General features: G+C 36.5%; 1 protein-coding gene across 4 annotated transcripts in view; it reads right to left on the reverse strand.

The window, feature by feature from the left end:
- The window catches only part of Hmg20a (high mobility group 20A), an 82,206-nt gene that overhangs the window by 13,478 nt on the left and 56,246 nt on the right, over positions 1-12,482 (reverse strand). For 3 of the 4 annotated variants that reach the window (XM_004872062.4, XM_021250066.2, XM_087210265.1), the window contains exons 3-5: positions 10,439-10,586; positions 4,044-4,256; positions 587-719 (exon numbers count right to left, since the gene is read on the reverse strand). In XM_004872062.4, the coding sequence (XP_004872119.1) occupies positions 587-719; positions 4,044-4,256; positions 10,439-10,586 (494 nt within the window). The remainder of the gene's footprint in view (positions 1-586; positions 720-4,043; positions 4,257-10,438; positions 10,587-12,482) is intronic. The other variant, XM_021250067.2, reaches the window with a different exon arrangement.

The raw sequence follows: 12,482 nt of genomic DNA on the forward strand, positions 1-12,482 counted from the left end.
AGAAGATGCAATGGCTAAGGAACGACAGACTAGCTGTGGGTGTGCTCCTCTGGCAATGTTTCCTGAAGAAGAGGAGCTGGAAGCAAAACTTGTAAGGGTGTGATGAACAATTTAACAGAGAATAAAAACCTCTGAAGATAGGGATTTTGTCTATTTTGTTCATGGCTGTATCTTTAATGCCTAGAAGAGGGCCTGGTGTTTAATAAAAAGTGTTCAATTATTACTTTTTGAATGCATATACGCACGAATGAAGAGGATCACTGTGGGCTGGGAGAAATGGCACATGGAAGGCTTAGAAGTGTTAGAGTAAGTCAGTCACATAATTGAACAGACATGTTTAGAGGAGAGAAATAACTAAGAATTAGAAAAAGACGATAGGCAACTAATAATGATTTAGTGCATGAACCGAATTGTTGATCTGGATATAGAAACCCATTGAAATTTCTAAATGAGGAAAACTTGATTTTAATAAATTTCCAAGATTATGTTTACAAGTGAATTTAGGATGATACAACAATGACAGAGACACATCTTTTATAGCCATCACCACTGGCAAGACAGATATACTTGGCTTAGGTTCTGATACCTTGCCGATGAGATTTGCCTTTCTGCCGGTCCTGGGTTTTCCTACTGAAGACCTTGTAGGCCTCAGTCTTCTGATACTGCTCCAGTTCCTTCATATAACGCTCCTTATCTCTGTCTGCTTCATCAAGGTAGCGCTACAGAAAAAATAGGGAATTACTTTTAAGAGCCAATAACTTATTTAAGTAAAACATTAACTTTCTATACAAAAACAGCATGATTAGAATATGGAAAAGAGAATCTAGGAAATATGCATTAAGGGAGAATAGAAAAGCGGTCATATGAACAGAAGAAAATCTCAATTATGAAAGATAATGACTTTTATTCATTAGTGACTCTAACTTTCTAGATCATCTACTGCCTTTTCTAAATCAATGAAGACAAGTTCTGCTGAGAGCAGTCTTGCAACAAACTCATGATGATGATTACAGTTGTTCCTCCATCCCAATAGCCAGCAGGGTCCTTATGTGGCCTGCACATCACACAGGAACATTCAGGCTTCCCAGGGGAGGAAAGGAGTATTACTTGATTTCTCTACCATACTTCATATTGAGGGATGATCTCATATATCAATTGGCCTTTTAAAAGCCAGTGAGCAGAGCACTACAACCAAAGAGAAGACACAGAACATAAAAAGAATGACCTTATTTTATGGGCCTGAAAACTGACTACTTTAAGATAGTCTACATCTACATGCTGTTTTCTGCTATTAATTCCTTTAAAAAGTTCACTGATTTACTAGGATTATTTTGTTCAATGTATTGTCCTTTTCATTTATCAAACTAAGATACTGGTTCTAAACGAACATAAATTAGTCAGATAATACGTTAAAAACCTTGTCCCACAAAAGAACCAGATTAAGGGACACCAAACTGGTTAAATCTGGGATAACGTAAATACCAAAATAATAAAGTATTTTGTTAAATTATGAAGTTGATTACTATAGCTATGTAATAAATAATAAACCAGTATAAAAATAGAAATGCATACCATTAATAAGAGACAATACTAATTACTTTTTATACCAATAGGAAACAGAGGTCAAGCAGATACATAATGGGAGAGGGGGGCTCTTATTTAGATTAGAAAGCTGAGGGTCAAATGGTAAACACTGGGTGAGTGCTGGAGTTGGAAAACTCAATCTTGTACCACCATAAAGATTAGATCAGGTAAAAATCATCAATGGATGCTAAACCTAGGGGAAACTTTTGATGCTGAACAGGCTATTTTCATGTTCTTAAAGTGTCATCTCATCCTCTACTTATTAATTAAAGGGGTAATTAAAAAAATTTAGCAGGTCAACAAAATGAACATTATTAATGAGGAATAAAAGGACACTGTGTTTCTGTGTATGTGATGCCCAGAATGACACACCACCATCTATGCAGTATTCTGACCAAGGATGTACAACTCCAACTCCAATCTAATCATTAGGAAATATCACACAAATTAAAAATGAGGAATGTTCTGTTACCAACAAAACAAAACAACTCTTCCAGGGCTGGGGATTTAGCTCAGTGGTTCCCCTGCCTGCCTTGCAAGCTTAAGGACCTGAGTTCGATCCCCGGTACCAAAAACAAAAAACAAACAAAAAACAACCCCTCCAAAACCAACCAACCAACCAACCAACCAACGAACAAAAAAAGAAAACTAAACTAAAAAAAAAGAAAAGAAAACTAAAGAGATTTGACTAAAGATGAAACTTGACCTTAGACTGGAATCTGTACTGAAGGGGAAATTGTTATAGAGAGAAATGACATGGATGGTAGACTACAGTATTTTATTACTACAGTTATGTAAGGGAATACTTCTAATCTTTGGAAACACACATTAAACTATTCAAAGGTAAACAGACGTGATGTAAGTGATGTACCCTACAATTATTCACAAAGTATTTGTATATGTGTATATGTGAAGGACATGATAGCCATGAGCTGGGGTGGGGGGTGCACTGACATGGACATGTGCACAACTGAATGGATACACAAATGGAGAAATGGGATAAGATGTATTAATAACAGTGAAGCTGTAGAAAGGGTATATGGATGTTAGATCATTTTTATGTCTGTAACTTTCTGTGCATTTGAAATTATTTTCTAATAAAAATGTTGATAAGACCAAACATAAAACCCTTGTCCCATGTAACCAATAATGGTTATCTCTGGAGAAACTACCGTATTTTGGCTTTTTTTATTTACATGCTTCTGCACTATCTGAAAAATGTAAATAATGAGCATGTATTCATTTTGAGATAAAGAAAAATTAAAAAAAAATTATCTAGTATGATTAGCCCACGATCTCATTGTTTTATAAAGCCAAAGCAATGAGTGATACAAATTACTTCCTATTACCTTGGTACCACAAACACAGAGATTCAAGTTGCAACTTAATTTGATCTCTGAGAATTTTTGAATTCAATTAATTTCCAAAAGGGTACTTTTCAATTCGATTTTAGTCTGTCTGGATTCCATTTTAAGGACTGTTAAGTCATCAGATGCTGGAAGGGTGTGAACTTTTAACCCAAAGCCAATCCTACAATCACTATCATTACTCTGCTTTAGTGGCATTTCAGAATTCCCTGCCAATCTCTCTAACACAAATTCATTTCATTTTGGCAACAGGATTAGTTTCGGTCTTAAAGGAGAGAGAATTCAAGTAGTCCTTGCTTTATTTTCCATATTGTATTACTTTTGCCAGAACTCCAGCTAAAAAATTTTATTAAAGCAGTAAAATCTTTTTCTAAAACAAAATTCTTATGTGAATTATATAATTTTATCAAATGATTTCTCATTTAATTCATGACTTTTTAACTCATTGAAATAAATTATGCTGATAGATTTCTTAATTTCTTAATATTTAACTACTTGTCAGAATATGTTTCTGTGAGCTATCCATACATAAATCAGGGCTGGGGATTTAGCTTAGTGGTTCTGCCGCTTGCTTTGCAAGCACAAGGACCCGAGTTCGATCCCTGGTACCAAAAAAACAAAATAAAATAAAAACCTCAAAATACATATATAAATCAAATGGAAGTGCAGCTGCTGTGGTTGAGGGGCACCCTAGTCACTTCTGCTCATACAATGCAGCGAACACTGCACCAGCTTAAAAAATCACTGTGCCAGAGAAAAAGTTACAAGGATCCTATTCGTAGGCACTGTGATGAAAATGAAGGATCAACTAACTGTCTATCCCAGTGGTAGTGAACTTATGGCACACATGTTATTTGTTTTTTCTTTTAAGACAAAAGGTGTTAATATATGAGTTGTTTTTTCTGAACTAAAACCTCAGTATTCAGGTTTAATGGCCGTGTTTGGATTTTGTGAAAAATAAGTGTCAGGCTGTAGTTTGGGCACTCATCTGTAAAAGGTTCGCCATCACCAGTCTATCCTCTTTGCTTTTCTGGCAAATTGTTTCTGAGACAAAATCAAAGCTGGCAGAGGATCTGCAATAGGGACAATCACCTGCTTTTCCTCAGGAGGTAGTTTACTCCACTCATTGCCTAACATTCTTGTAATTTCTGGAAACGGGACTTCTGGTCTCTTTGCTCGAAGCTGTTCTCGACGCTCATTCATGAACCGAACATATCCTGTAAGAGGGGATTTTGGTGCATTGCTGTCTCGAAGAGGTTTCTTCCTCTTTCTCCCTTTGGACCAACCTCCTCGTTTACTTCTCTGCTATAAAACAAAGCAAAATAAAAATAAAAACTAAGCAACAGTTCCCCATATAACGCAACAAGTGGTACCAACAAACATAACAGGACAATAGTATGGCTTTTTTTTTTTTGGTTTTTTGAGTCAGGGTCTCCCTTTGTAGTTCAGGCTGGTTCAGGTAGACCCTACCTGTGACACCTGGAAAGCTTTGACTAGGTAGGGTCATAGTCTTAGTCACAGGTAGAAATGATCACAATGCTGAATAAGGAGGACTCTGGGTAGTTTGCTTGCAGACCCTTTTATGTGCCACACTACAAACTACTGCCTGTTTTTGTGGGGCTATTTTTGTGCTAATCAATCATGCAAACTCTGGCCTTCATAACCACTTAACAGGTCCAGATTTCCCACAGAGAAATATTCTAACTGAGAAATGCAGCAGTGCACACAGCACTGTGCCAGAGAAGCAGATGTCCTCAGAGTAGATCAGAATAAGATGTCACATGCACTGGGCAAAAGAAGAGACAAGCTGTAGCACAAAGATTAAAAATAACTCATGAAGGTGTTTCTCACTGATACCACTCAAAACCAGATTATTTCCCATAGCAGAGAACATAAAGATTTCTAAATTAATATCTAAGCCTCAGAAAAATTTCAGTAATCCAAAATAAAGACTAGTTCTTTGGCTTGATGATTTTCTAAGATGTATATTTCATAAGGTCAGAGGACTTTACATATTGAGTTATCAGTCAGGACTGGGGATTGAACGCAGGGCCTAGCACATGGTAGGTAAACACCCTACTACTGAGCTACATCTCTATATTGAGTTATTAGTAAAATCAAAGACGAATTTTTAAAAAGCTTAAAAAAAAAAAAAGATTGCAGTGCTACTAATGTTTTACCCTGACCTTTTGGACATCACACTTTTGCTTCCTAATCTAACAAAAAGCACTTAGCCCATCAGCTACTGTTTTATGGATACAAGAATTCATATTCTAGAGAAGAAAAAGATAAATAAAAAGGGACAAAAAGATTTCAGCATTCACTGTGGTACAGCAATCCTCTAAATATACAGTATATATACTGGTGTGACAATTCACCATTTGGCACATGGTGTATTTGGTATTAGCTCTCTCTCTCTCCCTTTCCCTTTCTTTCTGATCTTTTTTTTTTGGTACTGAGGATCAAACTCAGGACCTTGCACTTGCCAGGAAGGCGCTATACCACTGTGCTAAATCCCCAGCCCATCTTTCTTTCTGATCTTTAAGAATGCCAACAGAGGAACCTTCTGGGCCACCATACCACCCCCTCCAGCACTGAGGAGCAGAGCTGCCCCCAGCACGGAGGAGGTGAACCTTCTGGGCTGCCATACCACCACCCCTAGCACCAAGTAGGGCACCAACATCACCCCCACCTCCAGCCCGCTGAAATGGGAAGACATGTAAACAAGCCTCAAAACTAGACTTCCAGATCACCTAAAGCAACCCCAAAGGGAAATGAGATGGAACAATCCGATGTGCAATCATCTGGACTCCCTGAACTGGCAACAAAAGAGGATCTGAGAAAAATGAAATCAGAAATAATTTCTCAGATAACAGCAGAGATTGTGCCCATAGTGCAAGACATGATTAATAAATCTAGAGAAGACACAGATAAAAAAATAGAGAATCTGAGGAACATGATGGAATCCTAACATAGGAAACAAATGGAATCCATAAAACAGATGCAAACAGATTTCCAGGAGATTAAAAACTTCACTGAAAGTTTACACAGCAGAATGAGTCAATGTGAGGACAGAATTTCAGATACAGAAGATAAGATTTAAATTAGTGACTGGAAAAAGAAAAATTTCTTTAAAATTGTAAGGGACCATGAGAAATCAATCCAGCAGCTGCTAGACGATGATTGGAGTCAATAAAGAAACAGGAGAGAGTGCAGATGACATAAAAAAACTGTTCACAAAAGTGATGGCGGAAAACTTTCCAAGCAGGGGAAAAGAACTCGACATACAGTTAAGTGAGGCATATAGGGACTCCAACTAGCCTTGATCAAAAATAATCTACACATAGGCATATAATAGTTAAGATTCCAGAAACCCAAAAGAAGAACAAAATTCCACAAGCAGTGAGAGAAAAGAAACAAATCACATACAAAGGAAAGCCCATCAGAATCACAGCAGACTTCTCAACGCAAACCCTCAAGGCAAGAAGAGCTTGGAGTGATGTATTGCAAGCCCTAAAGGAAAACAGCCTCCCACCCAGATTGATGTACCCTGCAAAATTATCTTTCAAAACTGATGGAGAAATAAGATACTTTCATGACAAAGAGCACCTTAGGAACTTCATGAATACCAAACCAACACTCCAAAAAATTTTAGACAATATCCTAGGAAAAGACCATGAGGATCACAACCCCAGGAAGCTCAGCGAAATGAATAAATCAGGAATGACAAGAAATTAAATGCAAAGGGGAAGAATCCAACAAAAAGAAAAAGTCATGACAATGGTAAGTCAATATGTATCAGTTATAACTGTCAATGTTAATGGTCTCAATTCACCAATTAAAAGAAACAGACCAGCAGAGTGGGTCAAGAATCAAGATCCAACAATATGCTGCATACAAGAAACACAACTCAAAAAGAAACTCACAGACCGAAAGTTAAAGGATAGAAAACAATACTCCATGTGACAGGAACCTGAAAAAAAGCAGGAGTAGCTATCCTCTCTGCAGACCAAGTGGATTTCAAACCAAAATCTGAAACACTTCTGGTCCCATGAATTTCAGATAAGGGATAGTCAACCTGTATGTATAAATCTATTGTGAACAAGTGTTTTCATTTCTCTTAAGTAAAAATTTAAGAACAGAACTGTTGGTTCTTAACAGTAATACAAGAAATTTCTATATTTTTTTCCAAAATGGTTTCATTGTTGCAGAAATCTCGGAAAGAAATACACAGAGACACAGAATTCGGATAAAATAATAAAATTTCTTCTCAGGAGTGGACCAGAATGCCAGAAACCAGTCTGGTCAATATCTGCCCCCTTTGTTCAGCATTTCCCTTTTTATATCCTTTTTAGCCATTATCTCATCCCTAGTGGTCTTTGATATGTAAATACAATTCCAGTTCCCATTTACAAGAAACAGACACAAGATAGGCCATATACATTGTAAATTCACCCTGGCATGGTAACTTTGTTAGGTTAATGAAGTTACTCCTTAGAGTCAGATAATCCTCACCATAAACAAGGAGTTACAGGAAAAGCAAATCTTAAAAGAACACATTACTTATTTTGCTTCTACAACTACCTTAATATTCAATCTATTAAGTTATCTAAAACTTTTCGTATCATCATCATTTTACATTCACATTAGCAGTATTAGAAAGTTCTACCTGGTTCACACCTAAGCTGACATTTGTTCTTTTAAAACTTTTAACTTAATCTTCCTAATGAGTGTATAATACAATCTTGTTATTGTACTGATTAGTATTTTTCTGATTCTAGTGTTGCATACCTTTCCTTGTGCTGTACTGGCTATTTATCATCTTCTTGTGCCTATTTTTTAATTGGGTTGTCTATTAATGAGCTGTAAGAGTTCTTTATATATTCTGGTCTTAGATTATATGTATTATAAATATGTTCTGGTTAAGGGCTACTTTTCATTTTCGTAACGATATCTTTTCAAGTTCTAAATTTTGATGGAATCTCATTTATTAATTTTTAAAAATGTTTTTTGTATCCTAGGAAATTCTTGCCTACCCTAAATTCATAAACATTTTCCCTTATAATTTCTTCTTAAAGTTTTATAGTTTTAGGCTTTCATATTAGGTTCACAGATCCTTTCAAGTTATTTTTATGTATGGAAATAAAGGGTTGAGGTGAATTTTTTATACCAGGTGTTCTAGCGCCATTTGCTGACGATACTATCTCCTCCTCAGGTCTTGAATTGAGTTTATATTCTATAAAATGCTAATGTTAAATAATCTTTCAAAAGTCAGTGGACCATGTATGTGTGGTTCTATTTCTAGGTTCTCTGTTTTATTGCATTGATCTATACGTCTTTCCTTACACCAACACTGCCTTGATTATTGTAGCTTTAGAGGAAGTCTTACAATTAGGTAATAAATGTCTTCCAACACTGTTTTTTTTCTTTCCTTTTTCTTTTTCTAGGTCCTTTTACTCCTACATAACTTTTAAATTTCAATATCCAATTCTTCATTTATAGCAAGTATACACAGACCTGAATTTTTATATATACCTTGTGTTTTCTAATCCTGTTAAATTCAAATTCAAGTTCTAGGGGCTCCTAGAGATTTCTTAATATCTTCTCTGTAGATGATCGTTTCATCTGCATATAAAGATTTTACTTCTACCTTGCCATTCCTATGCTATTTGTTTCTTTCTGTTGCCAGACTATTTTGGTTTGGGCCTATGTTTCAAAGTTCAATGGACAGATGAGGAGTAGGCATATCTGCCCTTGTTCCCCACCTTAAGGAGAAAGCATTGTATCTTCTCCATTCATATAAGGCATTTTTGCTGGAAGTATGGAGTACATGTCTTTGATCTGTTGAGAAGGTTCTGTTCTACTTCTAGTCTCCTGATAGCTTTTACCATGAACAGCTGTAGAATTTAGTCCAATACTTTTTCTCCAACTATTGACAAGATCATATGTCTTTCCTTTCCTCTGTTAAAATGATGACTTATGGGGGTGGATCTTCCAATGCAGAACCAACACTGCCATCCCTATAATAAACCACTTTCTACATACTGCCAGATCTGACTTCTAATAGTTTGTTTTGTTAAACAAATTTTTATCTATGTTCATACTTTTTTCTTCTATTATCTTTATCCAGTTTTAGGATTAGCACAATGTTGATTTCCTAAAATGAGGGCAGAAGTGTTCCTTCTTTTTTCTGCTTTAAATGTTTGATACAATTCATCAGTTAAAATATGTATGAGCTTCTTGTTGTCATATAGGTAGGTTTTCAAGCTAGGAATATACTTTCTTTAATAGGTGCTATTCAAATTTTATATTTCTTCCAGAGTCAGTTTCATTAAATTGTCTTCCAAGGTAGACAACTTCATAGAAGTTGTCAAATTTATTTCAAAAAAGATTTTTGTAATATGCTTTTTATATCCTTTTGAATTCTGTAAAATCTGTGGTAATGACCTTTAAATCTTGATATTGTAATTTAAAATATGTATAATTGACATTGTGTAATAGGAAGAAAAGGTCTAAAGGAGTAGGGGAAGTGGAAGGGGTAGGGGAAAGAAAAGAAGGGAAAAGAAAAAATACGAGAAAAGGAAAAAAATTGGAAAGAAAGTCTTTGTAAATAGAGATGGGTGGAGGGGGTAAAGGGAGGGCAGGAGAATGGGGAAAAAATATGAACCAAGATACATCATGTAAAGGTACAAGATCCCAATGATGAATGTAACTGTATTGTATACCTAAAATGCACCAATAAACTTAATGGAAAAAAACAAAAAAGAATCCCAACAGAATATGTTAGGCATGGGGGCACATGCCTATAATCTTAACACTTGGACACTGAGGAGGATCTCCAGTTTGAGGCCAGCTTGGGCATACAGTGAGGCCTGTCAATTAATCAATCAATGGTTTTACCTTTTTCTGTAAAAAAAAAAAGAAAATTGCTTAAAATGTAGACAATATAATCAGTCATTTGCAAGGACCATTTGGATCCTTTGTACGATTGAAAGGCTACAGGAAGGTGAAGGAGGTGATGAGTGGTGTTAATCTTTTGGGTACATATGTCTCCATGCTGCAGGATTGATGACCATGGTTTGGTCCTGAACAAGGGTATGTGGACTCTTCATTAATTAAGTCATTCACTCATTCAACATGAATTAATTAAACACCTAATATGAGGAAACTATAATTTCTTATGCCAGGGGAAATAGTCTGCCCGTTTCTGTGTTATTAAAATCATTAATGTGGAGGCAGGGGATTTACGTCAGTGGTTCCGCTGCCTGCCTTGCAGGCACAAGGTCCCGAGTTCGATCCCTGGTACCAAAAAATAAAAAATCATTAATGTGATTCTACATAAACCAAGAAATGTAAGACACAAAATTTTGCAGGTGTCAGCCTATAATATAAATAGGCCAGGTGATGCACACTTTGAGCAATATCTCCTTTGCTGACTGCTTCTCTGCAAGCTGCAGAGGACAATGACAAGAGGAGCCTCAGCTTACCTCATCTTCATGCCGCTGCTCGCTGCCTTCTGCAGCATTTGAAGACTCATTCTGAAGCAGCTGGCCTTGAGAGAGATTCTCCACAAACTCAGGGTTGTTGGTGGATGACGGGGCTCCACTGCTGTAGGGAACCTCTGGGTGTGTTAATCTGAGTAATAAACAGGCAGAAGTGCAAAAGCTCACTATAAATGACACCAGAAACTTCTCTTATTTACTAAAGTTCAACATAAATTTCTCTGCCAGCAAAAGTACGTCAGTATGTGAATGAATCCAACCACTACAATCTGTGTAAACGTCTCCACAGGCAGTACAGAGTGTTGTTATAAACGTTCTCCATATTTGATTAAACTAGGTCAGTTCCATGAAGAAGAAGCCTGCCGAAAACAACTATAATTCTCTTTTCCAAAAACCAACCTTTCCTCTCAACCTAGACTTCATGCTTTAGTTCTGAACATACAATAGAGTGTGGTTTTTGTATGCTACCTTTCATGGATCTCCAGTGGGAAGGCAAAACATCTAATGGATGAGATAAACAGGAATGGGAGTTGTAGTCTGACCTTATCACAGAAGACAGAGTTCTTAAAAAGTACAAGCAATAACTCTTATGGTACCTAACACAGGCCATTTCCTCTTGGATTCTAGTGTTTATTGATAATCACATCATCTAAAAATATAACAAGATAATTTAGTAAGCTCAAGTATAAATATGTGTGTGTGTATATTACCCACCCCCTCCCAGGAATTGAATCTAGGGTCTTGAGAATGCCAGGCAAACACTCCAGCACTGAGCCACACCCTAGCCTAAGTATAAATGTTAATAAATCAGGTAGATATACATTTCTATCCCCATAACATATTCCAGATGACTTAGCAAAAAGGTCTCATCCATCTGAGAAGTGGACAAAGAAGGTACAGATGATGGCAGAGTCTTAGACTGAGTTAATTTATCACATATGGACAAAGGAATGGAAGAAAAAGGAGCATCACAGGCTAGGGAATTATTTTTTGAGGGGGAGGATTGGGAACATTAAGGGGGACAAAAAAAAGAACAGAGTAATATTCAGTAACTACTCTGAAAGAATGTGCACTACATAGTATTATACGCAATGATTATAATGCAGTATAAGCACTGAAGTAGAAGTTTGTAAACAGTGCCATAGAGGCACAGTTGAGGGGATGACTTTATATATATTTTACATGTATAGAGAAGATGTTAGAAAGATTTCACAGATGACATCTTGAAAGGTGAATATCTATCAGGTACACAACATTCTAGGCAGACAGGGCCTAAGAAAAGAAAGGAAGACCTATTAGAAGACTGTGTAATTGGCTAAGCAAGAGATAATCACAGGCAGGATACAGAGTAGAAAGAAAGCTAAGATAAAAGGGGTAGCATGAAGAGAACTTGATGACTGAATATAAATAATAAAGGAAAAGTAAGAATCAAAGGTAATTCTGAGGTTCCAAACTGGTGATTATGCACTTAATGTTAACCATGGAAAGAACATGCATTATGTGTATGAAAACAAGAATGTGTGTGTGTGTGTGTGTGTGTGTGTGTGTGTGTGTGAGAGAGAGAGAGAGAGAGAGAGAGAGAGAGAGAGAGAGAGAGAGAAACAGATCAGAAGATGCTGAGTTTGAAATCCTTGTAGCATAATACTTGGCAACATCCCATGGAGAAGTGGAGACATGCTTTGGGGAAACTGAAATGAAGAAGCCTTGAGAAAGATCTGAGAGGCAACAGCTCAGGGAAATAATAGGCAGTGCTAGATGTTATCCAGAAAAAGTGAAAAGAAAAAAAAAAGTCAGGATAGAACATGTTACCAATATCATTTTAGGAGCAAGTGTTAGATAAAGCTGGGAAAGGTGACTGTAGAGGACATTAAGAGAATTTGTGTTGCAGGGAACAAGGCAGGAAGACTTTTGGGAAGGAGATGCCAACCAAGTAAAAAGTTGCCAAATTCAGATAAGACAGGTGAAAAAAGATTCTGCTAAATTTGAAGACCAGAAGGTTGATAGCATTTTTAGGGAGTATAGTTTAGTG

Source organism: Heterocephalus glaber, unplaced genomic scaffold, assembly GCF_053883595.1.
Source record: "Heterocephalus glaber isolate CG9 unplaced genomic scaffold, H.glaber_assembly_v1.0 deba00001140, whole genome shotgun sequence".
NCBI lineage: Eukaryota > Metazoa > Chordata > Mammalia > Rodentia > Bathyergidae > Heterocephalus > Heterocephalus glaber.